Below are 18593 nucleotides of genomic sequence, written 5' to 3' on the forward strand. Positions count from 1 at the left end.
ATATATAGAGTATCTGCCAGTAAATTTAATAAGTTGTGGAGATCTTTTAGAACATTTTAAAAAATAATTGTGGTATCCAGTTGTCAAAATTCTGCTTGTCACAGAAAAGGTGATCTGCTTGAGCCTGAGTGTGTTTCTCATCTAAATTTGTGCCTAATGTGGACTCATAGCACCATTGTAATTTCTAGTCTGGGTGAGAAATGGTAGTTGGAAAGCAAGTACGTATGTACTTTTTGGGTAGCAGAAGATGCCAACTGTATTCTCAAACTCTGATAAGAAGACAAAATACCTAAAGATGACTTGAATGTGTTCCTCATTTGCAAGAAAACTGCTGTACTCATCTCTAGATACACTCCAAGACTGAAGCATATAAAGAAAATTATTTCGCATTGGCCTCAGGGTCAGGATATAGGTAACTGTTGAAGCACCTGCAAGTTAATGTTAATATCACAGGGAAATGTGCAAGTAACTCAGTGCCAAAAATTCTCGTGTTATTGGCCAGAACTGTACCTCCAGAACTTGTCAATTATTTTTTCCCTTTGAACTAGGCTGGCTCAGTATGCAGTTCTCTACCTCTCCTTGTTGTTCACTGTGACGTTGTGGTTAGTAAGGATTAAATGTGGTGCTTTTAAGAATTCTCTTGTTCCCATTACACGGCTTAGATAGGAATAAAGTGCAGAGTTGCAGAAAGAGTACGTAAAAGCTGTAGGCAGATTAGCAGGAGGTGCAGAGGGTGCAATCACAATTATAACGCAACAGGCTTACTTCAGTTAGAGATTCCTGTAATCAGTACAAGGATGTTAACAGAGCTCAAAGTAATAAGGTTTTTGAAAATGACAGCATGGATTTGGTTATGGAATATTTAAACAGGAAAGGCTTGCATTAATTGTTACATAAGCTTAATTGCTTGGAGAGTGACCCCTTTCTAAGAGAAAGAAGAGCATACTCTCCCTGCAGGATTGTCATGCAGAGGAGAATCCTTAGCTAGTGAGCATCCTTGGCTGTGGTTTCTTACCTGTGAATGTAATGTATGTAATTCATAGTGTAATGTTCCTTTTTCTTTGTGCCCTTCTAGGGGTTAATTTTGCTTTGTATGCTACTAGAGTCCTGAAAAGTAACAGTGAACTAGAGCTCAGTAAAATGCATTGGTTATTGTATTACTGCTCAGTTGTTCCACCTGCTTCATATGTAAAATAAAGCAGTGAAAGCATTTCTGCTTCAATAATTATCATAGCTCATAACTGTCCAAGGTGTGTAGTATGCTCTGTATTTTATTGAGCTGTTACAAGTTCATGATTTTTCCCCATTTTAACATTCTTCATCTAATCTCAGTCTATTTCCTATGATTTTTTATAGTACTAGCCTTTTATTGTTTTAATTATAGTACAGTAGAATTAAGCCTACTTTGAGTTAGCCTGAAAGTATGATAGACAAAAGATTCTCGGAGACCTGATATATTTGATTAGGTCTGGAACTACAGTAGCTATGAAAATAAAGCTGTGCATCATTCACAAAGGGCTGCCTCAAGTTGACATCATTTGCAAAGTAGGACTGAAGACCTTCTCTTTGCTTTACCTTGAACTTTGATAACTGGAATCAGGAATTAGAACATCCACAAATGTGATAATGGTTACATTCTCTTTTCAGCACAATTACATTGGTGTTTTTATCTGAGGGGATGGCTGTTAACTTGGACAGTCAGCATGGAAGTGATATTCATGCATTTAAAATCAATGAGGCGTGCTCATTAGCTAGATCTGCATGTAAGTTTATCCCCAGATATTCCTCCTTTCTCGAGACAAAGGAACACCATCCCGCCACCTTGTATCGAGTCCATAGTTGCCACAGACTTCAAACTGCTCTAGGCAGGTTCTGTTGCCAAAGGAAGCAGTCCTGCATTCTTCCACATTTAGATGATGATTTCCTCACCCTGTGCTACCTCCTTCTTGAATTTTCCAAATCGTTTGTGGTGAATTAGCTGGTATCTGTTTCCTTCTGTAAAACTTACCCAGCAAAATAAAAGAAAGGTGGGGAGGAACAAAGGAGGGAGTAGGTGGCTGGAAAGCTGCTTTTTTTGGCATGAGTTTGGCTTATATTGGCTCAAAATGTTAGTGAGACTGTTGCCTGAGTAGATTCACCACCGTGCGGACACAGCAGCAGTGCATGAGGGTGTTTTTCTAGCAGAAGGGGATATAAGGTACACAGAAGATAAATGCATATTCAGTTAATTGCATAGTTAATACATTGAAAGGGAAAAAGGGATCCAAGCAGTTTTATGTGTTCATATCATTTGACTGAGGGCTGTTGTCCTTTTCTGAAGAAATGCAGATGGTTTTCCTACTCATAGTTTCCTACTCATGCTGTTGAGGAAGTAGAAGATCAGTAAGTGTATAACGTGCTGATATGTAATGGAATAGTACTTTCAATAACAATGCACTGTGTTTTTTCCTTTTAATGAGGAGAGGGGAAGTGGTGTTTTGTATTGATTGGTCCAGCCATTATCCATTAGGTAGTGGCAATCATTTACATTCAAGTAAGCCAGAAAATGGCAACTTACGTGCTGTTCATTCTGATTGTTACCAATTTGGGCTGGATTAGAACTAATGATGTGGATTTGAGACGCGATCTGTTATCTTCATTTAAGTACTTTGAAGTGCACTAAAGGGGGTAAATTACTTTTTCACTTCCCAGACTAGCTATTTGTGATTATTTAAATTCTCCTTTCACTTTACTTCATACCTTCCTAACATATATGGCTTTCTGAAAAAATGTGTCGGATAAGTTTTTTCCAGTTTTTCTTTAGTTGCTTTTGCTGAAATTCTTTTAAGCCTGTTTATAACATAGGCCTATAAAACATTAGGTTTTGTTTGTAAGTGGCTGCTTTTGAGTTTTGACCTTGGGTGATACAGATCGGAATTAAATAAATCACTTGAGAATATCACTATGCCTAACATACTATTAAACATACTAGATTTAGTTTTTCCCAGTGAGACAGGAAACAGAACTATCATTTGTCTTAAACTAAAACAAATTGACAAGTTAACTCTGTGCAAGAAATGCCATTCCTTTAGAAAGGCCTAAGCTGGATGTTCATTCATGGGTTCCATCCAATTACCAGACAGGTTGCACTTGTTAAATGAGTAAATTATTTTTAAGCACTTTGACTGGAATATCATAGCTCATACTTCCCAGATGATGATAGTATTATAGTTGTACTTCCATCCTGCTATCACTTATCATCTTCAGAACATTAACCAAATATTGATATGCACTTTTAAAAAACTTATTTACCTGTAAATGAGAAAAATCCAGCATTCTTTTTGTCAGGGCACATCTGGATTTTTTTTTCCATTGAATAATACTAAATTTTGTTCCCGCTGTATTTCCGGCTACCTTGTGTGATTGTTTGAATCAGCTGCATGAAATTTTGCTTTATTTGCAAAATAAAAGATGCATAGAAGATGCATATTCTTTCTTATAATAATGCTTTTTAAATTTTAAATTCTCTTGTAATGATGCTTTTTGCATCAGACGAATAGAATATACCATGCATATTCAGCTGTAAATACAGATTACTTTTTAGAATCATAGAAATGCTTAGATTGGAAGGGACCTTAAGGACCATCCAATCCCAACCCCCCTGCCATGGGCAGAGTTGCCCCCCCCCGCTCAGGCTCCTCATGGTGCCATCCAGCCTGGCCTTGAGCACCTCCAGGTATGGGGCATCCACAGCTTCTCTGGGCATCCTGTGCCAACGTCTCACCACACTCTGAGTTAAAGAATTTCCTCCAAATGTCTAATTTCAATTTCCCTTATTTTAGTTAAGAACTATTCTCTCTTGTCCTGTCATTATCAAATCATGTAAAAAGTTGATCTCCTTCCTGTTCAAAAGCTCCCTTTAAGTACTGGAAGGCCACAATGAGATCTCCATGGGGCTGCTTTTTCTCCAGGCTGAACAAGGCCAACTCTCTCAACCTTTCTTCAAAGGAGAGATGCTCCAGCCCTCTAATCATCTTTGTGACCCTTTGATTCTTCAACTTATCTGCCCTATGGAAAGTGTGAATGCAAACTTTATTCTTGATAATTCTCTTCTTCTCACTGAAAATCCGTTCCTTTAGCACATTATTAAAATTAAAGAGTTGAAGAGATGAACCCAGAATTAAGTTTTTATGTCAAAAAATGTGTTCAGCCAATAGATCCCATGTCAGAAGGGCTCAGACAACTGATAAAATTTAAGCAGCTAAACAAAAAAAGATGCTGAATAACTTACCATTATGGTCATGTGATATATTTTGGCATTCGTAATCCATGATTCAGACGGTATCAGATTTCATCACTCAAGTAGGAATAGATAGGAACTCCTGTGTGCCTCATAGCTAAAATGGTTTTAGGGAAGGTTTATAATCTTCATCAGAATGTGAAATGTTGACTATGCAACTAGACTTGTGATTCTGCGGAGCATAAGTGCCGTGGTTGGCTCCAGAGAAGGAGAGGGGTTAATTCCTTTGGTTTTGCCCTGTGACCACTCGAGGATGGGAAGCATGATGAAATACTTTCTCAAAGTATTCAATAAAAGCTTATCATGAATAATTGGAGAAAAATAGAATAAATCAAGGCCTTTTTGGTCTAGTGATTCATAATTGAAACCACATTGAGGTTAGAATTGATATTCTGAACAACCCAGCTTAAAAAGCCTTACTCACATAGGCAAGGGATTCATCTCTGCTTTATTTAGATGTATAGACAAACTGCTTAGCTATTGTATAAGTTCAGCATTCTGGTGTCCTTGCCTCTGTACTTTTAACTGAGAATTGTTGTCATTCAAACCGTATGATTTCTATAATAAGTTGGCTATAACAAGCACTAAATCTGGTTGTTGAAAATAAAATACATAGGGAGGAAAACCCACTGTCTTGTTCATGGTAACTGTGAAATTTCGTTCTAATCTGCTGTTGCCGAGTTTTCCCACTAAACGATGGCTGGGAAGTTCTTGGCTCTTTACTGTGACATGGAGTAGCATCTTAAGGTCTTGTTCTCCTGGAGACCATTTTGTGCTGTAGTTTGTAACTTCTCTGTTGTGTGGTGTGTCTTCAAGTCTCTTGATCGTACTCGTTGCTTACTTAAATAAGAAATTTAGGGTAGGACCCTATCTTAGTTTTGTCTGGTATTATGCAAATAATCTTTGAGGATCTATTGTATTTATAATGAATGGCCAGTTCTAAGTCCAGTGTCAGTCATATTCTGCAACCCTTACCTTTCTCATTTCTGTATTGTAAGAACAGTCTGTTTAAAACTTCTTGGCTAACTTAAACCTGAAGGTTCCACATCGAGTCCAACCCTAAGCATCTCACATAATGAGAATTCTACTCTCTTGGTATCTTATCCTTAATACATTAACTTCTCCTAAGATAGAATCAAGTTGTTTTTAATGACCAAGGGAAGAGCAACATTTGATGTTTCCATTGGAAATGAAAGTGCTTTATTTCTAAGATACAAGTATGCATGCACAACTGCAGTAGCCTGAATCCTTCCTTGTAATACTTATCCATGCCTGAAATCTCCTCTCTCCAGCATTATGTCATCTCTGAGTTCTTGCTGTTATTTAGGTCCCACTACTTTTGCTGTTCATGTGATCTGCAAAGAGTTGTCAAACCTAAGTGACATGAAATTACTCTGAGGAAACTGGCGTTTGAACTTGATCTGTTTTGGCCATAAAAATGATTCACAGCAAACAACCTATTAATCTTAGATTAATTATCCTGGCTCCTCTAATTATATTAGCTGGGAGGGCATGACTGAAGGACTGTCTTATCCATAGTAGAATGTCAGCACTTTGTCAAGGAGAGGTGATGGATAATCAGTCCGACGCTGCCGCTTGCTCTTCCTTCTGAGAGTGAAAGTTCCTATGAATTTCCATCATGAGTGTTAATGAAGATGGGTCTGGAGCAAATGTTCTTTCACCGTTGGCTTCTTGATCAACAACTAGGAGAACCCATCCTGATGTCATTATCCATTTCATACTTTGCTGCCATAATGGAGATTTAATTAGATTGCTGTTGAATTAATTGCCTGTATGGTTTGCTTTTCCCAAGGAGAAATCTGGAAGACTTTAGTAAATTATGGAGGCTTGAATTTGCCTGATTTCCTGCAGAAAGCGGGGTCAATAGGTCTCAGACTGTAGACACACTCTTCAGGCAGGCAGCAGGGGGTTGGCTCTTAATGGCACTTGAGAGATGCTTAATTGCCTTTTTGAAATGTTTTTCTCAAATAAGAGGCTTGGTTCTCCCATCCATTAGTGTGAGTCTACAGGCTTTTCCTTCCCTCCATCATCCTTTAGTAGATGCATGAGCAAAAACACCTGAAAAGTTGCCTTATTTTTCCTAAGTTATAACCATCAGGGGAAAATGTTTGAGCCTTTCTGAAAGTAGTAAAAGTGGGAATTTAAGTGTACATAAAATTCAGGATTTTAAGAGAAATAATGATAATTTCTGTAGGCTACATGTACTCTCACGTGTGCATCTTTTTCTTTGAGTAACTAATATAGTCTTAGAATGATACAAACATTATAATCCTTTTCCAGGCATATTATAGCAAGTAATTTTGTAGGAGATGCCGTGGCCACAGAAAAAGTAGGGACTGTTAATTTAAGTGGCAATACTCACCCATAAGTAATAAATACAGCATAGATTACCAGTTATTTCTTCTTGTAGGGCAGAAACATAAGATTTTCTTGGCAGTCTACTGAGTATGAAATTAAACCTCTGCTACAAGTATTAATGAAAAGAGGTTTCTGAAAGTTGCTTTAAAGAGCTTCTCAGCATTACAAGGATCGTTTGGGTAATAGCAGTTTTGGGGTGGTGGTTGTGTGGAAATGAGTCTGTAAAGCTTTAATGAGATGGATTGTACTCTATTGTGATTTTCTGTAGGAATTTTTGAAACTGGAACAAAATCAGAGATTTGGCCAACTTCTTGTAAAATTAGCATGCAAAATTTGCCTCTGCATTTATCCATTGCTAAAGCAATGAATATGTATATTTTGAGTTTCTGAGCGTACTCCTCTGCTATCACAGGTAGCCATGTCCCTTTTGTGAACTGAAGTTGAATATTGCTGTTGCTATTTCTATTACATCTGTGGGCTAAAAGCTGCATTTTTTCCATTAGGAACCTCAGCGACACTTTATACCAAATGCTGCTTGTACCAGACATGATAAAGGATGACTGTAGCTGAGGACTAATCTGTCTTTCCAGCTGTTTTGGGAAGTCTATTAATTGATATTACTCCTACTGACAGATTCTTGCCTGGAACATGTCCTTAGACCATCATAGATGAAGCAGTGTGCTAATATTGCGCTTAAAGTAAAATCGCTTGTCTATCTCACATATTTATCCCCTCTTCAGTGCTGATGTGTTTGTAGAAGTAAATAGTATAGAGTCATAGAATCATAGAATCATAGAATTGCTCAGGTTGGAAAGGACCTTCAAGATCATCAAGTCCAACCGCAACCTAACCATACTGCTCTAACAACCCACCGCTAAATCATGTCCCCGAGCACCACATCCAAATGGTTTTTAAACATATTCAGGGAAGGTGACTCAACCACCTCCCTGGGGAGCCTGTTCCAGTGCTTAACAATCCTTTCTGTAAAGAAGTTTTTCCTGATATCCAACCTAAACCTCTCCTGGTGCAACTTGAGGCCATTTCCCCTTGTCCTGTCACCTGTCACCACTGAGAAGAGACCAGCCCCACTCTCAGTGCAATCACCTTTCAGGTATTTGAAGAGAGCAATGAGGTCGCCCCTCAAGTCTCCTCTTCCCCAGACTAAACAGCCCCAGTTCCTTTAGTTGCTTCTCGTAGGGCATATTCTCCAAGCCCTTCCCCAGCCTTGTTGTCCTTCTTTGGACCTGCTCCAGCACCTCCATGTCCTTTCTGTACTGGCACGCCCAAAACTGAACACGGTACTCGAGGTGAGGCCTCACCGATGCCGAGTACAGGGGCAGGATTACTTCCCTAGTCCTGCTCACCACGCCATTCCTGATCCAACCCAGGATGCCACTGGCCTTCTTGGCCACCTGGGCACACTGCTGGCTCATATTCAGCCGACTGTCCATCAGCACACCAAGGTCCCTTTCTGTCAGGCAGCTTTTCAGCCACTCCTCCCCAAGCCTGTAGGGTTGCCTGGGGTTGTTGTGACCAAAGTGCAGGACCCAACACTTGGCCCTCTTGAAACTCATAGGGTTTGCCTTGGCCCATCAATGCAGTCTATCCAGGTCCCTCTGTAGCGCCTTTCTACCCTCTGGCAGATCAACACTCCCTCCCAACTTGGTGTTGTCTGCAAACTTACTGAGGGTGCACTCAATCCCCTCATCAAGATCACTGATAAAGATGTTGAATAGAAGAGGCCCCAGCACCGAGCCCTGGGGGACACCGCTCGTGACTGGCCGCCAACTGGATTTAACTCCATTGACCACAACAGACTGGGCCCGGCCATCCAGCCAGTGTTTCACCCAGCAGAGCATATGCCCATCCAAACCATGGGCAGCCAGCTTCTCCACAAGGATGCTGTGGGGGACAGTGTCAAAGGCCCTACTGAAGTCCAGGTAGACCACATCAACAGCCTTACCTTCATCCACTAAGCGGGTCACCATGTCATAGAACGAAATCAGGTTTGTCAAACAGGATCTACCATTCATAAACCCATGCTCACTGGGCCTGATCCCCTGGTTGATCTTTAACTAGTCCACAATGTATCCTCAGATTATCCGTTCCATAACCTTCCCTGGCACCAAGGTGAGACTGATAGGTCTGTAGCTACCAGGATCATCTTTCTGGCCCTTCTTGAAGATGGGAGTCACATTTGCTAGTCTCCAGTCAACCGGGACATTCCCTGTTAGCCAGGACTGTCAAAAGATGATGGAAAGAGGCCTGGCAACCACATCCGCCAACTCCCTCAGCACTCTAGGGTGCAATCCATCTGGCCCCATGGATTTGTGAGTGTCCAGCTTGCAGACAAGTGAATTGTATTCACATTGCATTTTTTTCTCCTCTGTTAAAGTGGTCAAAAATGTTATGATCCCTTTAAGCAAGGTAGGCTCAGTTCTCCCTGTCCTCCTAGCTAGAAAACCTTCTAGTTAGAAATGTCTAACCACTGAGCATGAGGAGGGTTATTGTAGAACATGTAAAGAAAAGTAGCCCAAAGACAAAATCAGAACACGGAAAATTGCAAGATCTATTTATTACAAATTAAAAAAAAACTTGCTTTCCTCCTAACACAAGCAGACTTACCATATGAGTTTAGTTGGAGATCCTCACAAGGTTTCTGTGACCTGCTGGCAGTTACTGACTGCTTATGAGTGTTCATAGTTTTTACAGGCTGGCGTTCAGAACTTCCCAGCAAAACAGCATTGCTCAGTTTCTGCTTTCCCAACTCTGCTTTTCACCTCATCCCAAAAGGTCTTATTTTTCTCTTTGCTTCTCTCTCTGACCCTTGGTATCTGCTTGGAACGTCAGCTGGAATGGAAAAGTTGAGACTAGAACACCAACGCTTTCATTCCTATCGAGCAGTCCCTTCACTGCTTCCTCCTCTGCGTTGCAGGTTCCAAATGAGGTTGGCACACGCAGTGAGAATTTCACTGTCTTGTCTCTTGCCAGTTGAACTGGCTTTCTTATGCTGGCAGAGTATTGAATTAAGACCTTTAAAGTCTTAAGAGGGATGCCCTAGTTAAAATTCAGGAGAGGTAAATAACTCTCTGAAATTCATCTTTGTATCTCATGCCTTTTTTTTTAAAACAGAATAGTTTTTTCTCAACCCATTTAACAAACCAAATTTTGTGGAAGCTGGTATATTATTCCTCTCAGTGTCTGCTTTGGCGTTTTTTTTTTTTCCCTGGATTCCCATTTTATGTCAGGTGTATGCTTTTTGCTTGTTTTTTAAATTTTTTTCCACTTCTGAAGTTGTATGGCTGATTAGGTTTCTGTTTGTTTATTGAGTTCTGACTGTAAACATAAATGTTTGAAATAGTGATTAGTAAATGAGAATTGATTCTTGGTATCTGAGTTAAAATTTACCTTAGTTTTCCTTCGCCGCAAATCTATCTGTCTCTTCCACTTGATTTTTTCCCTAAAGCCCCTCCTGTATGCAACGTTTCAGCTAGGCAAAAAATGAAAATTGAATTAACAAAGAGGCTGGAATGAAAGTTTTCAGAATTTGTTGAAGCTCACTTCTGCTGAATTTAGAGAATCATTCTGCCTACTCTGAGTCTACTTCACCGCTGACAGTTAAATGCTGGCTATGTGAATTACTCCATACTGTAATAATTCTTTTTATTTGAATTATTTTATTGTTTTCCTTTGCAGAAGTGGAACAGTGTGAGCAACCCACTCTTCCTTCCATTGATCCCACCACAGTCCCAAGGATTCACAGCTATAGTTCTGACTTATGACAGGGTGGAGAGTCTTTTCCGAGTCATCACTGAGGTGTCCAAAGTGCCTAGTCTGTCCAAGTTGCTTGTTGTCTGGAACAACCAGAACAAAAATCCACCTGAAGGTAAGACTTGGTGCTAGGTGTAGTGGAGGAGGGTGAAACTGGAGTAACATGCCTTCAAAAACTATTTCATAGTTACTTTCATAATAATAAAATGAGATTTTTGTGGTGATGCTTTTGAAAGTGAAATGAGAAAGGCCAAAGTAGATGAAAAGGAACATTCCAGTGATTCTGCTGCCAGATTAATGTCAAAGGTAACATGAACTAGTTGCAGAGACATTGTCTGTCCTTACCTTTATTTTGGAGAGTAGTAAGGAGAAACTCATCTTTGTTTTGTCAATGCTTGGTTTTGTTTCTGTGTAGAAAGACATATGGGCCTTGATTTAAATGTTTTTGTTTCCAACACATATGATACTGTGTTTCTCTTTGTACAACGGAATGTGGTGGAATCTGCAGGATCCTTCAAACTTTGGAATTTGTGTTGATTTTAAATTGAGGGTACATTCACAGACCTTTATTTTGTGCTCGTTGCTATGTAGGGTGAGCTTCATGCATTCAAAACACTGGTGCTAAAGACCTGAGCATTATTTTGGGCAGTTAGTCTTCTTTTCTCATTCTTAATGGGAGCTTATATATATAGTACTTGTAAATGAGTTTGTTTCCTGTATGTCATAGCTATGACTTGGTCATTCCCATCTGAAAATGTAAGTGGTATTTTTCTGGGAGAAGAAATGCTTTCTTCTAGGAATATGTGTTCAAAAACCCTAAATTTGGTGGTGCAGAATTTTGTGTATTCATCTGTCTTCTGGGGAAAATGAAGCCTGTTAGGACTCCTCGCTTTGTAACTGTATTTTCAGAAGCTTCAGCTGCTGCAGTTTTCCAGTCTTCAGAGTTAGCTATTTGGTGTAGCGGTAAGATGCAGTGCAAAAATTAATCCCTGACCACTTGTCTCAATCTGCCATGTTCTGACAGCTTCTCTGGAGCCAAGCTATTACAGCCCTCCACTTGGCTCATTTGCCATTTTGGCATCATGCTGCGGTTCAAAGCAACTAGCTTTATTGTTTGCTTTGAAAAGCATTCTGTAATAGTGCTGTGCTAAACATCTCAAAATTTAGTGGTTTATAAAATGCTTTGCAAACTTTTGAAGTGAGAAGTGTTGCATATAAATTGATGCTGGAATTTCTGCAGTTAGAAGTTTTTCTCTGAAACTTAAAATGCTTAATGTTGCATTCATTCAGTTATGTAAGCTGTCAGCGAACATCCACTGAGTGCAGGTGGATTTGACCCAAATGGATTGTTTCCATGTTTTGCTTTGAGTGGAAAAGGAAAGTTGAAGAGTAGGAGAGTGGAAACCAGTAAAATGTTGGCAAGATCTTTTCTGTTAAATCATTCATATTAATCCCGAATTTAGAAATTCTTGAAAATTGAAGCATTTAATTTTTTCTGTCTCAATTATTATGAAGTCATAAACCAGCTTCAGAAAAAACTACTGTTGCCTCTAAAGCATAAACTTGTGAATTCAAGAGAGCAGTTGAATGCTCAGGCAGTTGTGCCCCTATGTTAGACTAAGCGTTACGTTGAAGTAAATAACTATTTATTTCCAGTGCTCCTTGTCTCCTTTTTGCTGTTATAACCATTGTAATCTTGGGCTATGGCTGGGGAGAAGTCAGTCTGATTAAATTAACTTGTTTCATTTCAGATCCATGCAGGGCATTCCACTTGGCTCTTCAGCCAGTCTCTCCTTCAGTCTGTCTATTAGTGATCCTAATCCATGGACTTCAAAGCTTCTGCTGTTTATAGCCTGTTAAAGCCAGGAAGTTTCTGATGGATTAAGGCAAGGAATGAGTTTGAAGTTTGTAATGTGCACCACTGTCACTGATAAAGTCTAGTTTATTGCCCTACAGTAGTATCTGCACTTTTATGGCTATTTTCTTTTAATTGGTTATAGTGAAACTGAGGTGCTTAACCTCCTTAAGCACTAAGAGCTGTATTTCCTAGTCATTTACATATATAGGACATGTTTCTGTACAGAAGCAAGTTTTGGCTTTTAGCATTGCAACCTTTTGTGATTTGTTTTTGTTCCATAAGTACAAGAGGGTGGGCTGAGTGGACGACATCAAGGTTGTCTTTAGCACTGATCATGAGCAGTAAATTGTGAATTGGATTTGAGTCTCTTGAAATGGAGCTGGCATAGTGCGGCATAAATATGACATGGGCTACTCCTTTGCCTTGTCATCACAAGAATAGTGTTATAATTGAAAATGACACCAATTGCACTTGATATTGTTATTAGAACAGTATGTATTGTAAACAGTCAGAGAGAACCTGTCCCTGGGAATTGAGATTTTCAAACACCTGCAAGTTCTAGAATTCATGTTGATATTTAATTTTTTTTAAATGAATATTTACACGCTTGTAATGATGCCTTTATGTAAGCAAAACTTAGCGAAAACAGGACTTAAGAAGAAAAGAGTTAAATTGTTGTGCAAAATTTAAGAATCTGCACCCCTCAAGAAATGGACAATTCCATAAAGACTAAAATCCTTTTTGCTTTTCTTCAGTATTTACTAAATTTTGAGTGAAGAGGTATATTTGTCAGCAAAGCAGGGAGTGTGGGATCTACATAAAGCATACACTTTTCAGATCTTGTCGTGTCAGGGGCAAATGCAGCTCTGATATGGCTGACAAACTGGTAAACTCTTTATCACATTGCCTGATAATAATGGAAGTCACTGGGAGGTCAACTGATAAATTGAATACTCGACTGGAAAAATTTCACCCAAATAATGTACAGAAGCGCTAACTTGGAGAGAAAGTGTGTATGTATGTACACATACATACATGCACGAGCTAATCAGTAGCAATTTAAATAGTTATTTTCCCCTTGTGCTATGAATTTGCGAGGATGACTCCGAAGTTGGAATGTTTAAGAGCTTCACATGCAAGTCTGAGCTCACAACTATACGTTTCCTTTAAAACCAATGAAAAAAAAATAAAAGTACCTCCATCTAGTCTGCATCACATATTTATTTTAGAGTGAAATACAGCATCCCTGCAGAAGTACCCTTTTGTCTTCACTGAGTCTGAAGGAAATTTAAGGTGACTCGTACAAGCTTGAATGACCTGTCTTTAGTCTCTTAGCTGTCTGCTCTGAATCCCAGCTTGTTTTGCCATGTGGTCACCTGAACACAATGAGAGATGTATACACTGTCTCTCAAGATTTTTAAGAAATAAATTAGTGAGCACTGAAAAACAGCGTTTCAATTAATTTTCTCAGGCACATAGTTCTTAGGGCTGGGACACTGACCAAATGCACACATTCTACCTGCTGAATAGGAGCAACTCATTTTTTACTGTGTGCCTCAGTTTCCACGTCTATAAAATGAATATAACACTATTGTTTTCCGTAAAACACTGAGATCTGTAGTTTAAAACTGCTGTTTAAGTAGCATTATTCATGGCATTATTATTAAGGAGATGCTGAAATCTGTAATTAAAATCTGCTTTCAAATCAAAATTAAGTAGTAGAGGAAACTGGTTTCTGTAAGATTTTCATCTGAGGACCTTTAGAACATTTACAAAAATCTATACATCTTGGCTTATTTTAACTGTTTGCTCCCATTTTGCAGCTTTAGAAACTGAGGTCACAGAGGTGACATCTTCACCATCACTCAACTTAAGGGCAAGGAAGAGATTCAGGAAGGTCTTGTGATTAAGTCTTTATTTTGTTTGGTAGAACACACTCTCTTCCCATGCTTTCTAACCAAGAGAGATATGTAGGCATGGGTGCGTACGAAGGGGTGAAAGCTTTACTGTATATTTTGAGGTAACAGTTCAATCTGTACACCAAAATAGGAACACTGCTTTGGGTGAGACTGAAAATTGTGGATCTAATCTTTTACTTTTGGACTTGAAATATGAATGGTATCTTAGGAGAAGCAGAAAAAGCTGCAGCAGAGGAATGTATGAGCAATGCATAAATTTTGTGGAGGCATCTCAAACTTTTCGGAGAGCCAATGGTAAAAATATTGGATATTATGTGTGAAACAGCAGAGAGGAAGTATCACATATGATAATAATTTTAATCTGGAATTTTAATGCTTTACAGAATAATTTTGCTGATTTTAAGTGTTCTCTAAGTGTAGGGGGATGTGATCTCTGTTCTGTGTCTTTGGCTGAGTTTTGTATATTTACTCATCCATATGGGTTGTACAAGAAGCCTGTTAACCCAGCCGTAACATCCCATGACTCCATGTATAATATTAATAAAATAAGTTTAAAGCTTTGAAATACTATAGGAAAAAATGATTTTCTCTCACTCACTCTGCATTCAATAAAATAAACATTGTGGTCCAAGTGTCTGCTGCTGGGAATATTTGCGTAGACAGGATGTTTTTTTATTTTCTCAATTCAGCCAAATACTTTTGCCCTTTCGTTTGAATTTGTCTAAATTACTAGTTCTGAAGTTCAAGAAAATAGTCTGTGATAGTAGTTTCCACTAACATTTCATCATATGTTTCATGTTTCAGACAGTTGAAGAAATCATCTTGTCTACCATATAAGTGGTATAAAAACATATAAATGCATTACTGTTAATAAATGTGCAATAAGCTAGAAATCATATGTTATAGTTTGATTCCATTCTAGGTTCATTTTTGTTAAAAGAAAAAATGTATTTTGAAGAATGTGTATTTTCTGCGTAGTTCTATAAGCAGAGTTTCCTGGACCTAAGTTGCTGATAAACTCAGAATAAGGTATAGACTGTTAGGTTTATGGATATTGCCACAGTAACCATGTTTTTTATTTTGGTTTCATACTATTAATTGACAGTGTTGATATAAAACACTGAGGGTAAGGATCCTGTGTGTCCTATAGATCACTATATCTTAAGGGGAAAAAAAAGCAACAACAACAAAAAAGGCTTAAATGGCAGTTTTTATCCTACTGTCCCTTTAATGCTTGGCTCTGGTAGGAATGTTTTCTTGAACTTCTTTTTAAGCTTTGAATTAACTTGTCGTCTTCACAATGTACTTCATGCCATTTTCTTTGATTACCTAGAGATCTAATTGAGGACTGTTCTTGTCTTCCCTGAATCATCCTAGGTTTTTTTCTGAAGGAAGTCTACAAATCTAGTGTTAACAAACCTAGTAGAGGCTCTCAGTAATGTCCTAGAAACCAATAATCAGTTCCTTCTATATAAGAGGAATTCTGTGCTGTACTGTAGGCCTATACAAAAACTGTAAGGTTGGTCAGAAGCAGCTTTTTTTAGACAGTTCATTCTAAGTCTAAGCAGTTGAACTACCTGGACAGACTTTTTCAGTAAGCCATTGTTAAAGGAATACTGGTAGTAAATAGTTGTAACATGCTGCTAATTCTGACAATTTTTTGAAACTTCAGATACCAGCTAAGTTCTGTCTTTAAGACCAGACTGGAAAATGTCCTTCATTAGGCTTTCATCATCTGTTTCAACTGGTTGAATTCACGCAGACTACTGTAGGCCAAGTAGAATGATTATCGACTAAAAGATCTTGTGAAAGATCAGATAGAAGAGTTGAGTATCTGAGCAATTACGGATACATACAAAGAAACATGTTTAGAGATGTTTTCTGACAGTTTTTATTGATCTTAGTCTACCTTGCACAACTTTTGGAAAGGTTTTTCCTTTTTGCAGTTCCCAGTGGACTACTTTGGAGTTGCGGGAAATCTGAGCTGTGTGTGAACTAATACTCTGGTGCCATGTAATCAGCAGTCATGAGATTCTCCTGGCTGTTCTTACTGAGAAAATGAAATAGAGCATGTTTGTGTGAACATGTTTATATGAGCATCTTTATGTGAGTCATCAAAATGCCATTGTTTTACCCAGTAAGTGTATCTTTTTAAATTTTAATTTGTCATATTGCTCTTACTACTGACAAGTGTTGAATTTTTTACTTTGAGAGTATATGTTGTACTTCCAGCTCCTCCTTACTATCCCTATCTGCTGCTTCCAATTGGAAATGCAACAATCAATCTTTATTTAAATATTGTGCTATTTTTGATCTTGAGTGTCCAAAGAATATTGTTTAGCTCTGTGCAACAACTGATTCTCTCTTTCCCTATATTGAATGTTGAAAATGGAAATAGATGATCCCTAAAAATTAGAGCAGGCAATTTCCTATACAAACTCGCTTTTGTCTCTGGATAAGATAGAAAATAATGTATCTATTGCTTAAAGACTTAAAAGTTTCTCAAAAGTGAGGAATCAGTGAATGATGCTGTTTAACAACAAGATGTTGCCATCTCTCTTTGAAAAGAGGTAATACTCTAGATGGAAATATCACTGTCTGTTATTTTTTATGATCTCCCTCTCCTACGTATTATTTAACAGTTCCTTCAGAGCTGAGAAACAAGTCTAGATTTGAGAATAATAATTCATTATTATAGATAAGCATTTTGCAAGCTTGTGTACGTTTTTGTTACATCTGATGGCAAGATGGTAAACCTGGGGAGATGTGAAAAAGGCAACTTCTTTTTAGGGGGAGAGAAAATTGCCTCACTTGACTGCCATCCCTTCTCTTTGCTGTCTTTCATGTAAGTGGGAGTTGTAGAGAAATGCATATTTAGAGGATTTTTTAATTAATTTATTTATTTATTGCTGCTCTTCATTAATAACTGAGTGTTTTAAATGGGAACATAATGACAGCACTTTTTTCTTGGGGTAGTGGAGGTTAACACTGATTTTAATCCTATAGTTTGTGGAAATCATCTTGAAATCATGCTTGAAAAATTTGCTGTGAAATGCAGAGTTACAGGACTTAATGGCAGAATTGCGGGCTGGTCAAAACTGCAGTCATGTTGCTAGGGATTGCAAGCCTATTAGAAGTGGAAGCTGCATTTGGAAAAATTTGGAAAGTGCTGATTTTGTTTTTAGAAGACCACATGCTGTTTTCTGTGGTAGCTTCTACAGTCAGTAGATCAGTAGTCTTGAATAGTGCAAACTGCCAAGAATGCCCAGAGTCTTGTTGCCAAAGAGCAAGTGTAAGTATTATTCAAACACTAGTCTGTCATAATTATTTCAGTATGATACACAACAGGAGGTGCCTGTCGTTCTTTTCAGACTCCACACATAGATAGCGATAAACTTTGTATACTCCAGGGAGCTCTGTTTTAATGTTTTACCATTGTCTTCTGCTGTACTCACAGAAAGCCCTCGCTAAATTTAAAAGAGGTAAGAGTATTTCCCAGCACAAACCTGCATTTTTACTTTTGTATGCTTAAAAGTCCTCATCTCATCTTGTAATGCATCATCTGTCTTGTCCATCACTTCTTGTCTTGGGCTTCTTTTGTCTTTGTCATACTCTGTTAAGTGATACCATGCCCACTTACTGTAAGAATTAAAGCATAGACTTTTGCTTTGGTTATAATAAAGCCTATTAAAATGAGAATTTTTCCCATGTGTGTTTTGCTAGTGCTCAGGTTTCTCAGAACGCTACCTTTCCAAGCAGTATCTCAAAATTGAAAATGTTGTGTTAGTCAGACCTTGCCTCAGACTTCTCTTTATGCCTCATTCCTCCTATGTGTGAAAAAGAAAACTACACTCTTCTTTTGTTGTCTTTTAAGATAATTATAGACAATTTTAACCTCCATGATAGATTCAAAACTTTGGCTCCTGAAGAAACTGTTGTCTTTTTATTGACTGTATGCTATGTTGGGAGTTCCTGTAGCAGTGCTAATTTTGAACCTGAAATACTTTGTATCTCTGAGTGGAGTCTGCTATCCTTTGTGATGATCGTTTTTGCTCAGGTAGTCAGTATAGTGGCAACCCAAGTTATTTTCTGTCTTGACATCTTCCATATGCTTCCATCTCAGTAAATACAGCAACATTTAGTATCTGATCAGCCTCTAGCCAGCAAGTAGTCTTGACCATTTCTTTTTATTTTTTTTTCATTCTGCAGTGTAACTGATACCCTAATATATTACTCGGAGTTGTTCCAAAATGCTGATATTTTCTGTTCATTTATTTAAGTTTGAATTTGAACACTTTGTATTATGTTTCTCAAAGTACAACTATTTTAGAGTAACTTACCTCATTTTGAGAATTGGTCATTTTGAGAGACTTTCCAAGACCTTAGT

At 38.2% G+C, this 18593-nt stretch overlaps 1 protein-coding gene across 1 annotated transcript in view; it reads left to right on the top strand.

Moving 5' to 3' along the window:
• EXT2 (exostosin glycosyltransferase 2) overlaps positions 1-18593 on the top strand; it is a 77225-nt gene that overhangs the window by 36132 nt on the left and 22500 nt on the right. Inside the window, exon 9 of the mRNA XM_021402264.1 lies at positions 10355-10544. Within this exon, the coding sequence (XP_021257939.1) occupies positions 10355-10544 (190 nt within the window). The remainder of the gene's footprint in view (positions 1-10354; positions 10545-18593) is intronic.

Source organism: Numida meleagris, chromosome 6 (genome assembly GCF_002078875.1).
Source record: "Numida meleagris isolate 19003 breed g44 Domestic line chromosome 6, NumMel1.0, whole genome shotgun sequence".
In the NCBI taxonomy this organism is placed as follows: domain Eukaryota; kingdom Metazoa; phylum Chordata; class Aves; order Galliformes; family Numididae; genus Numida; species Numida meleagris.